General features: G+C 38.3%; 1 protein-coding gene across 3 annotated transcripts in view; it reads left to right on the top strand.

Annotated features, from left to right (window-relative positions):
- TRPM3 (transient receptor potential cation channel subfamily M member 3) overlaps positions 1–12,389 on the top strand; it is a 248,459-nt gene that overhangs the window by 221,894 nt on the left and 14,176 nt on the right. For all 3 annotated transcript variants that reach the window (XM_054054264.1, XM_054054265.1, XM_054054266.1), the window contains 3 exons: positions 2,766–2,940; positions 11,190–11,340; positions 11,881–12,080. In XM_054054264.1, the coding sequence (XP_053910239.1) occupies positions 2,766–2,940; positions 11,190–11,340; positions 11,881–12,080 (526 nt within the window). The remainder of the gene's footprint in view (positions 1–2,765; positions 2,941–11,189; positions 11,341–11,880; positions 12,081–12,389) is intronic.

The raw sequence follows: 12,389 nt of genomic DNA on the forward strand, positions 1-12,389 counted from the left end.
GTCATACATACTTCTACAGAGTAAGACCATTACATGTCCTATGTTGTTCCTTAATACAGGTTAAGTTCCTTAACACCATATTTAACACCTGAGCTTTTATCCTGAGTTTCTGTTGTGAGCAGATTTTGGACTCAGGAGGAAAAAAGTGACTCTTTCCATCTTTCCAATGTCAGGGAACTTTCTCTTCATCTGCCTCTACACTATATCCAACAAAACAGCTGTAAGACATTTTACCTCTGGGCACTGTGAACAAATATGCAAGTGAAATTCAGCAAGGGGCAGGAATGAGCTTAAGCAGTTCATAAGTAATTGTCTAAAGCAGAGTTGAAGACAGGAGGAAGACGCTGAATGACCAGGTTTATCACTATCTATTAATTCCAGTGGCAGAACATGCTTATTACAATGTGCTTTTCTGATCTCTGCACATTGATAGATTGAGTCCCCTTTTATTTGGGAAGGAAATGAAACCATTGTGGCATGTCAAGTCAGAGGTGTTATCGGTTCCCTTATTTTGTGGAAGTGTATACATTTTCTTAGCTTCTGTGCAACAAAAGGATGAAATGGAGACAGTCTCTTTATAAAACTGCACAAACAGTTCCTTGTTCTATCACGTTTTTAAAATAGGGACTAATGAATTCCTCAGAATTATTGAAGTGATCATTGCCTTGTTAAGATAGCAATTGTAACTTGATCTTACAGGCCAAAGGGCCTGACGTAGTGCCCACTGGAGTCAGTGGAAACTCTCCCATATTTTTCACTGGATTTCAGACAAGTTTCTGGGGTTTTAGAAAGATGCCCAGCTGGAAGAGATAAAAGCTAATATGCACCTCAAATAGAGACTAGCACTGAAAATTATATTTCCTGCAACATGAGGTCAAACTTGTGTGGTTGTTGATCAAGAACACTGGAAGCATTTTAAAAAGTGTCTTAAATTGCCATCAAATACTCATTATGTTTATTTGTTTGCATGACATTTTAAAATATGTTCCGACATATCATGTTTCATATTTCTACCTGAAACCAAGTTTTATCAGAGAATAAAGGAGGAACCAGGTTTCATCTCCACATTCCCTCTCTAGGAAGAACTAAATGTAAATATGCAGTTTACCCGTTTCAAGATGCTCTCTGAGGTACAATGATCTGGAATTCCTCTGCAATCAGGTTTTCTTGAGAGATTAGTGCTCTGGATAACATAGGAAATTTAGTGATTTACTTGTCTGTTTCTTAATTCTTTAAGGTATTTTTTTTTCTCTCTCTCATGTCCACAGGTTTTTTTTTTTCTTTATTTCCTGCACTGTTAATGGACTTCAAGACTTTAGTTTCCCTTGCTCTTTTTAGCTTGTCCTCAGTTCCTTCTTTCTAGCTTATTGAGTCTTTCCTACCAGAGCCCTGCCCTACAGGTGTCTCTCTCCTACAGTCTCTCTCTCAGTAAATATGCAAATATCCTTTTCTGTTTGCTCTTCTGTGTCCCTTACCTCTCTCTATTAGATACTTTTGTAGTACATTCTCTCAGGTCTCCTTGTGTTTCAAAACTGAACAACCCCTGTAGCAGTGCCAGATCCATCTGTTGCAAATGAATGCCCTCTTCCACCAGCTCTTGTCGTGAGCAGCCCTGCCCTTGATCTGCAGCAGTCCCTCAGGCGGCCACCGGCTGAGGTGGATGTTGGTTAGGCAGAATGCACCTGACCCACAAAATGCAGAGACTGAGGGGACTAAAATTCATATGGCTTAGAGGAGTTTTGACTCGTTTTATTCATAGACAAAAATTACATCCAAAGCTGTAAGAAACAGCTCTGTTGTAACAAACTTTATACTGAAGACCTGTAAGTAAACCTGTAACTAAAGGTTTTAAAGGGATATTGTAGGGACTTTACAAGACTGCCACTTTTTTCACATTTATTTTGGGTTATGAAACATCTCTGCTGTACCTGCTTGATGCCTCTTGCTCTGCTTTCTGGAGAGTCTTTTCTAGCACAGGTCCTCTTCTATCTTCAGTCTCTGTTCACCATCCTCTTGGATTGCTGTCCCACTTTTTCCAGGAGCATTTTTAATGGGTAGGCATTGTTTGCAAGCACTAATTAAACTTGTGCATATATTAATGAGGCCTTCAACAATGGAGGAGGGTAGGGTTGAGTGTGTGCGATATCTGCATTTTTATTTTAAATGTGGCCTTTGTCAGACTCCCCCACCAAGCTTATTTCTAGTCCTGCCAGTAGCACAGCTTGCCTTTCTCATGGCCACCACCATGGTGTCCCTTATGTTGCAGTAACAGGCTGTTCTGCCACCTGTTACTCCTTATGTTAAGTGCAGCTTCCTTCTTTTGCTCCAAGACAATGACTACCAGTGAATGAAATAATCCATGTCAGCCCTTTTGTTTGGGTACAGTTGTCACTGGGTGCCCATAAACAATACATCTCGTGACCCTTGCCCAGACCAGGCTGCTGATTCCAGTGAACCTATACTCTTGTTCAGGCAAGTGGTGTGACCAGATGGTATCCTGTATTTTCAAGCCTATTCATAACATTTTAATTGCTCTTAAAAGCAACATTGGGTAAAACCTAGGACAAAATAATACCACCTGATTCTTTGAAAAAGAAATTTGTTATGTGTAAAATTGAGAATGGCTTTTAAAATTTTGTTTTAAAAACTCTGTTTCTAAGATATAAAAAAATTTTTGCAGCGTTTAATATTAGGTATATGGACAAATAAGTTCCTCTAATTATTGTCCTGTCTCTCTGTTTCTCTTTTCCTGTCATTACATTCAGATGATAGACATGATGTACTTTGTCATCATCATGTTGGTGGTTCTGATGAGCTTTGGTGTCGCAAGACAAGCTATTCTCTTCCCCAATGAGGAGCCTTCATGGAAGCTGGCGAAAAACATTTTTTACATGCCTTATTGGATGATCTATGGGGAAGTTTTTGCAGACCAGATAGACCGTAAGCAAGTTTATGATTCTCATACTCCAAAGTCAGGTATCCAACTTTGATCAGATGATGTGTTACTAGATCATATGTGTGTGCTCAATAAATGGCTCAGGATAGAGGAACTCCTTCATCACAGAGAATGGTCACAAATATATTTTTTAAGCTACTATTGGGGTCTGAGTTTCAAAACATGCTTCTGGCATCACTTTGTAATATTTTAACCACAAATCTATAGTGCTAATTTATCTTGTATGTAAAGAGCATTTTAAGTGGTTCATTTTTAGCGGCTGGGTGACAGGGATACTACCCTCCCAGATATCCACAATGAATTTGTTAGCCTGAGGCATGAAAAGTCACTCTTTTTTTTTCTCATCCATTGCTTTGATTTTAGACCCAAAGTCTTTTACCTAACTTCATACTGAGCATCCAGACTAATAATACTGGGTTAGACTTTCAGCTCCTGAACTCCATAAGGATCTAATCCAATGTATTTTCTTTTCTCTGTTACATACTTAGAGCCACCACCTTTACCCTATACCATGTGATGCAGTTCTTTGAGGATGGTCCATTATTAGAATTTTGTTTTATTTATTTATTGGAACACAAGACTGCAAATAGAACAGGAGCCAGTATTTCATGTACTATCTCCTCAGGATTCATTTGGCTGATGATCAGGAAAATGCTAGTTTTGTATTTAAATTAAACCTCCTGGTGCCACCCGGTGCATTACACCAAAGGAGAGAGGTAGTTGTGAGAAGTGATGTGATGTATGAACAAACTGAGAATCACAAGCAATGTCTCTTTAGAAAACACTGACATGCAACTGATGTTCATCATTCCTACTTAAATATGCATAAGCCTTGGCAGCATTTAAAAGTGAGTATGTTTTCCAGTGGCAGATGGTATCTATTAATGTTCTCTTTAGGATAATCCTTTTTATCCTATGTACCACCTTAGGAGAGGGCAGTGTTTTCATAATATATCTTCTGTTTGTTCAGTACTGAGTAAGTTTGAATGGAAAAAGGTGTTGATTTTTCACTAGCAGGTTAAGGTAGTAAGTGTGTCTATATCATCAATAAATCCCCCACCTTAATGGAGTTTCAGGTGGACAGATATATACCTATCACATGGCAGATACTTCAGTAGTTCCATGTTCATTTCTTCTTCCCAGCTAGCACGGAATCATTACTGTGGACACAGATAAAACCTCTTTTTTATGTTTACTTCCCCATTTTGTTTTCAGAGACTGCATGGCATGCAAGGAAGTAAACAAATACCTAAAATGATGTAGTTTCTCACCGAGTTTAGTTTTTTACCCAATTCCCTAATTTTTGTGCTTCTTGCTTTTCTCTCAAAAATTCATTTAATTTCAAAGAATAACAGCTGGGAGTATAAACCTTCATCCTTCTCCAAAAGCATAATACAGGGATAATGTTTTATCACATTAAACTATGATTTCCTTCCACAAGTAGAATTCTGTCTGTCCCTCTACAAGTGGCCATTTATTGATGTTGTACTGAATAACTACCATAGTGCAACAAACATGGCAATTGGATGAATATAAAGTTCTTGGTATTTTTTTAATGAACTGCTGATTATAGTTTAGAACCCCAAAACCTGAGATACTTAAGTGTCTTTAAATGAGGCATGATTTTTAAGTATGAGAAGAGAGTGGCAGACTTCATACCTTTGCATGAGGATTTACTTATTCAGATGCCCAGCATTTAAACCTTGTAAGGAGATGCGATGTTATTACTTCGGAGGCTTAGTGAAAGCCAAATTCCTGATGGTTTCAACTCCAGCTATAAGCGTACACATGTTGTTGTTCTGTCTGTGTCAAGAAAACTAGGAGTTGCAACAAAACTTGTGATGCCAAAATGAAAAGCAACACCTAGTTCCTCTTTCTTGAGGGACAGATGACACAGGGAATTGGAATCTGCCACTCTTTCAGCACATAATCTGTGCAGTATGTCATGAATATCTGAGGCTTGGTTGCCTCAAAAAATCTTACCTCGGGAGTAGACTGGGAGTATGAACAGAAGGTTGCTGATGTTGTTAGACAATCAAAATGACCTGATCTGCAACCAAAAGGTTTTACTAGTATACTTACATTTGTCCACTATCTGGAAATTTGTTGTTACATACATTTTCCAAGTCGTTCTAAGCTAAATCAGCCACTGTATCCGTGTTAAAGAGTACTACAGTGTTTGTACTTTCTCAAATACAATAAACATTCTGAAATTGTTATTGTTATGCCACGTCTAAACTGCAATTCATCTTTATCGCTTGGAGCACTTTTTTTTTATTGCTATCATTTTAGCAAACCAAAAGGGTTTCTTTGTGTTTTACTTTATATTTTGTTATTTAATATTTGCAAGTTTGGGATTCAGCAAAAGGTCTGATCTTGGCAATGCCACACTCCTGGAGATATCCTGGTGTCTGAGAAATGTACAAAAAAAGTTTGCTACTCTACAATTTCTGTGTTACTTTTTTTTTTTTTTTTTTCATTTTCTTTTGATTTGTGAGGCATGCCGTTAAGACTGACCAGATAAAATGTGTGGATCCATCTCATCAGCTGGCAGCCTGTCCATCCAAAGGGTCTACACTGATTTTTATCTCAACGCACTGCAGTGTTAAAACACTAGCTAAATGCCTCTCTCTAAAATAATGCATGTCATATACAATTACACTATTACCCAGAATTTCTGTATTCATTTCATTTTTTAAATACATACATTCACTGGAGTGTGCATTATTGTTGTTTTGGTGTGTGATCTTATCTGCAGCTCAAAAGTGGGGACAGAATTATATCCTCACTTCTGGGAGTGTGAATATACTATGCAGTGGGGTTGTTTGTTATCGGCAATGTACATAAATACTACAGATTCCAGACTATCAACCAGTTGTGAAGGGGCAGGGGGAGATAAAATCTTTTAGAACTATGTTCAGATTTTCAGGTAAATGTCACAAGAAGAGCAAAAGCAGTCTCAAAATAGTTCCTCTCAAACTGACAGTTCACCACAGCCGTGTTAGCTGGGGGAGGAAGGCGGATCCGGGTCAGGGAACCAGCAATGATATATGCAATAGTCTATCTTATAGGATGCCTTTCCAAGTCCAGATGAGCCTTGTTCTGCCCATTGGAATCCATGGGCAACAGACAGCCACTAAGCTGTTCTAGTGAATGCTAGCCAAGATGGGTTTGTTTTGGTTTGTTTTGGTTTGTTTTTTGGTTTTTTTTTGTTTGGGCTGTTTTTCAGACTTGTCTGGTGTTTCCTATGTCAGATTTGCATCTGGATTATCTTTCCAGCTGACAGGATTTCAAGTGCCATCTGGAATCTGAAGATCAGTCTGAGTTGTTTGTTCCCTGTGCCTCCTCTCTTACTGGAAAAATCTACATAGGTTAAGAGAAAAAGATGTGGCCTCCTTCTCTTTCGCTTGTATTGGAGGAATGCCGAGTAACGAGAATGCAGTTGTCTCTGAAGATGAGACACGATTATACAGAGGTTTTAAGTATCCAATGAACTTAAGAGGAAACTATGATTGCTATAGAAGACTTTTTAAAATTTCTTTAGATTTCCTAGTCTATTAGATTTATTTACTTTTTAAAGCTCTTAAAGATTTCTTAGTATAAATAAAAATTTTACACTAATTTCTATATGAACTTAGAGATTTCATGGCTATAGGAGCTTGTCATTTGCGTGGATCCTTCTGGAATTAGAACAAACAGAGCAGCTTTGCACAAAAGGGAATAAATCATACCTGTAATTTTTTTCTGCCTTTTTTTGGCATCTGTATTGCAGATCTTCAGCAGAGGTAATGTTTTTAGCATTGTTAGATGAAAGCAGGGGATAAAATTTGTGCATAGCCTACACATGATTTTGAAAGTCTTTCTGGGCTGAGTTGCAGTAGGGTTCCCCTTCCAAGCACTTCTCTGAGGTTATGTTTTGGGTTCCACTGGGTTGGATATTCTAAGTGTGGGTAGAAGGAGGAGGGAGAAGGGACTAGAAAGAAGAAGAAAAATGCAGGGATTTACTATATATTGTGATTTAAACACTGGCGGATTGGAGTGATGCTTCCAAGTAATTTTTTAGTGTGCCTGAGGGCAAGAAGAACATATAAGGTCGTGATGCTGTATTTAAAGAAGGCAGGTCCCGTAGCCTTTTTCAGCGTTAACCAACATGGCAAGCTGGTAAGGTTGCTTAGACATTTGATTAAAAAATTAGACGATGCTTTCACATCCTTTGGGATCAGTACAAATTGGAAGATGCCTATATACTTATGAACAGGGTGATGAAAGTGGATTTAAAATATCCGGATTTGAATAAAAAAAAATTAAAGATTAATTTCTTTGTTAGTTAATACATATTTATTGGTTTCCTTATTCTTTAGACTTGTGATCATATGAAGCCATTCCACAGTTTCTTGTGATTTCAAACAAATTAACTTGTGTTCCAAAAGTGACATCCATTTTTACCGGAGAAGTTTTCATAAAAGACAAAAAGCTATTTGGTAACAAAGCTGCTCTGTTATGCACTTCCGTCTCTCCATTATTTCCCACAACTAGTTTGGAAGGGTGCAACTGTGGAAGAATCACGGTGCAGAAATTTGCAAGCATTGTTTCCTAAGCCCTCCACCCAATACACAGTAAAAATGAACAGTGCCCATTTCATGATGCTAATTACAGCAGGGAAACAAATCCTTCCCGAGCTCTGCCATGGCTTTAGTCCTGAAGCACACAGAGGCGTAGGATACTGTTGTTTGCTTTGCAATTGTTTCCTGGCCAGGAAAGAGGAAGGGTTAGGTATGTAGCAGGAAAGGCCTATACAGGAAACTCTAAATAGGAGCCAGAAAGGAAAAATAAGCATAGAAAGAGATCATGAAAAAGGAAGCAAGAGATGCAAAACATATGTACATCCACAGATGTCAGGGTGCAATATTTGAAAGTTGAGTGAAGTTAATGCATGTAATTCAAATTAAAACTCCAGCCATTTATTATTTTCTAAAGCCTGAGTTCAGATCTTAATGTCTGACCTTATTCCAGTGGCTGGTAAGTATCAGACTAATTGGATATTTCAGTTACCTAACATAGGCATGTAGTTATGCTAACAAAATTTGCTTCACCAAAACATTCCACTAGAATTAAGCACTCTATGTATAGATAATAATATAAAAAGATGAGCATGTTTTAATACTTTTTTAAATTGTACTGCACATACTACAAAAATTACTACATTCCTTCAAACATAATTAAAATGGTGCAAACCACATTACACATGAAGGGCAGGTGCAGATCCCCCAGGGACAAGGCACAGCACTCAGCAAGTGAGAGCTTTGGCTTTAGGGAAGGTGTAGCATTACCATGGTGGGAACCCCAGGACACCAACGCTAATCAAACAGGGACCTGACACAGTGGAGCCTGCTTGGGAGTGAAGCTCAAGAGGAAGCACTACAGAGGTGGATAATAGAACTTGCACTGATTATGCATATGCAATGTCCTGTTTTGCTCATTAGGGAATTCTCTGATGTAATGCAGGTGCTCTTGTCCAGTTTCTGAGATCTGTAGCTGGCCTTCATGTTGGTGCTCATGCAGGGGTATGTGCAGGTGAGGGGGTAGCAGTTACTGTAACAGGGAGATAAGGCGTGCTTGGGACTCTTTAACATGCTTGGGTGGGGGAGGCAAACTGTCCTGGGTTACCGTAACAAAGTCTTCTTGCACACTGCAAGCAGAATTCTAATTTCTTAAATGTAAACAACTATCTTCATTATCTAAAAGAATATCATTACTACTTTTAACTTCCTGTCAGATTCTTCTGTCCTTTTCACAGAGCGAGAAATCTCTGGTTTTGGTTTTGCGGGAGTAATTATTTTAAATGAAGAATCTAGTTAATAGTGGAAAAAATCTTTTATAGTTAATATAATCGTTTAAAGATCGAAGATTATGTTTAGTAGTATACAGTGGAACACAGGCCTCTGCATTTTGGACACACATCATACATTTTCTCACGTAGCTAAAGATGTGAAGATTAAGCAGTGGCTTACTTCTCCACAAAGTAAGACATGAGGTTAGTATTTTGTTGTTATTTAAAAACGTTCCCACAACAAAGCATACAAAAGAGAAAAACTTTTGCAAACCTTCAGCACAAGCCAAACATTTATGCATGTATAGACTAGACAATAAGAACTTGTCTTTGTAGGAAAACTGTTTTGACCATCACTCTGTGGCATAAACAAACAGGGATGCATGAAGGATATTCTGAATACTTTGTTGTAGGCAAATAAAGCTCGATTTGTCTTGGTAGTTGTGAAAGCTGGTTTTTTTCCAGAATAAATTCTGCTTTTTAAATAGGAAAAATGCAATAATAGAACTGTAACCAGACTATGAGCTAAGATTTAAAATATGCTTTTCATCAATATCTCTTATTGCTATTATACACAAGACATTGTTTCTTCTGTTCTTTAGCACACAAAAAGGACATCAAGTTTCATTAACTGGTAGAGTGATTCTTCCTTTACTGGTAAAATCATGATGGGTTTCAGTCCTATGCTCTGTTGTACTTTGTAGCTCTGAATCAGCTTGTAAGCAAGTTAGTGTTACTACGCAAACGCAAATATAAGCCTTACATTGAAGCTACTGAACGTCGCAGTTTCTGCTGGTTGAAGGTTGAGCGTGCCACACTCGCAGCCACTCACAGATGGCATTTTGAATGTCTAAATGTAACCACTGCTTGAGGCAGTGCAGGAATCCTGAAATCAGCACTAACTTAAAACAATCTGCAAGGAGATGCTTTCTGAGAAATAAAGGACTGCATACCCTCAGCCTGGTCCAGTAATAAAATGTATTTTTGTAATAGGAACAACTAGTGACTGCAAGGGTACAGACACAACAGAGAAGCTTGTAAAAGTAGTATTGCTTGTACTTAGCTTTTCCATTTCTTTTTCTATGAATTGAGTGTTTGGGGAGAGTTCTTGTTTGAAGCTGATGTGTCATGTACTCTTCTGTCCCATGTGGCTATAATATTTCTCTATGTACTAGCCTAACACCTATATATGTAGTGCCCAAAACCAAGTACACAAATCACACATAATATTATATGCTTGCCAGTACAGACACACACGACTGAATCTCATGCTCTGTGAACCAGTTTCAGAAGGACCTTTTTGGAAGAAGTAATAGTTGGAATCAGAAATCATGGATTAGTTGACATAGGGTGTAATTTTACGAAACATACAGCACTGGCAATCTTTTATCTGTTAAGTCAGTGGGATATCAACAGGAACTAAGCCACTGCTGAGCACTTTGAAAATTCCTCACCTCAACATCTTTTTCATGAGAATGAGGGGAAACCTACTGTAGTCCTGCACAAAATTTACTAACATGGTTTGTATATGTAAGCTGCTTCTTCAACTATTTTCTATAAGAGCTGGTTACAGAGGTACTTAGAACCACTACAACTGAGGCTAGAAGGATATAGAACTGAAACTGTGCTTGCAAATGCAGGTGACCCAGTACATGAAGGCATGTAAAAAAAGTAACCAAGGAACACTATTTCACAATGTTTTCTCTCCCCTTGCTTCAATTCTACAGCATTAATACTGAGATCTTTTGGTTCCAAAGCATCTGGGGAAGAAACAAGTGGCAACTCTGCTGACTGCATGTCTGTTTACCTGATACAGTAGACTTGATAATTTCCCTCAGTGTTTCTAGGTATATTGTCGAAAATCCTTAGCAGCAGAGGGTCGTTATGAGTCTGTCCCAGAGGGGCTCGAGGCAATGCAATGCAGAGCAATAAATGTCCACTCTTTATTTACTTTCATATGCTTCTTTTTACTTATGCTGTTTATCACATCCCTCTCCATCAATCAAAAATGGCCAAATTTTCACCGTTAAAAAATAGTATTTAAACTTTTTGCCAGGATTAAACATTTTGATCATTTTATTTGCACAGCTGCATAGCCACTAGATACTACCAGAGTACCATGATATTTTAGCTGTCTGCATCCAGGCAACTTACTCACACCAGGCTTTTCTCTTACAGTTTCTGAGGAGACTATCTTGAAATTCATGGCAAATAACACACAGTAATAAGAACTGAAGCTTGTAAAGTCTGATAGCAAGTGCAAACTTCTTGGGAGGAGTGCTATTATTTGGAAGATATTGCTTTGGCAGGAAGGCCTTTATAAATATTTAAATATTCTGAAAAAAAACACTGAAAAAATAAGATTCATTCCCATTTTGCATTTTTTTGCATTTTTGTTCCCAGCTCCTTGTGGTCAAAATGAAACCAGAGAAGATGGCAAAATAATCCAGCTACCTCCCTGCAAGACAGGAGCATGGATCGTTCCTGCCATCATGGCCTGTTACCTCTTGGTTGCAAACATCCTTTTGGTGAACCTCCTTATTGCTGTTTTCAAGTGAGTGACACATCGCAAAGTATGGACTTCAGGGGAATGGACATTATTCACAGCCCAAGAAGGCTGAAGACTTTGGCTGAGACCCATTTTCAGAGGATGTGAGGGTGAGAGGGAAAGAGGCAGTAGCTTGTCTCCAGGAAATGAGGGAAATGTCAGGTTCTGTCTCAATTCAGAGGACAGACACCCAGTGGGAATCAAGGCAGAGAAGCCAAAAAAATTTAGAGTTCAGTTATGGCATCGTTCACTCATGATATGGAAAACAAGAATAAAAATACTTTCCTGTCTTCTTGGGTTGTTATAAAACTCAGTGGTTGAACAGAGCAGCTGTACACAGTAGTTAGATACTTTGAAATAGTTAATTACCACTGTGGTTTACTGAAGCACAAACTTATTCATTTCTTCTCTTCTTTCTCTTTTTGCAACAAAGAAACATTTGCCACTGTTAGTGAAGTATGTCTAGTTTGGTCCTGTCACATCACCTTCAGCAAAGTACGCAAAATAATTTCAATCTGATGTTATTTTCCTCTTCTTGCCTTCTAGCAATACATTTTTTGAAGTCAAATCCATATCCAACCAAGTATGGAAGTTTCAAAGATATCAGCTAATCATGACATTTCACGAAAGACCAGTTCTCCCACCGCCTCTGATCATTTTCAGCCATATGACTATGATATTCCAACACCTCTGCTGCAGATGGCGGAAGCATGAAAGTGATCCAGATGAGAGAGACTATGGATTAAGTAAGCCTTAGACAATTTACTGAGGGGGATATTCCAAAGCCCTTGGTAATATCCAGTGCATAACACAAATGAAGGCTAAGTCCAGCACCCTGATAACTTTACCAGCAGAGAACTACTTTTAACTGCAAAAAATCTTACCTGAACCACTTAGTTTCATCTGCGTTGCCCAGCAATTATTTCTCCTTAGAGCATTAATGAGGCTAGGTTTTTCCGGGATTTTTTGGAGTTTGTTTTGCTGTTGCTAGAGGTCTGTTACAGCTGAAGTTCTTACAGTCTGTCACACATCCGGATCTGAGATTTATTTCTGAA

The sequence above is a fragment of the Cuculus canorus genome, chromosome Z (assembly GCF_017976375.1).
Source record: "Cuculus canorus isolate bCucCan1 chromosome Z, bCucCan1.pri, whole genome shotgun sequence".
NCBI lineage: Eukaryota > Metazoa > Chordata > Aves > Cuculiformes > Cuculidae > Cuculus > Cuculus canorus.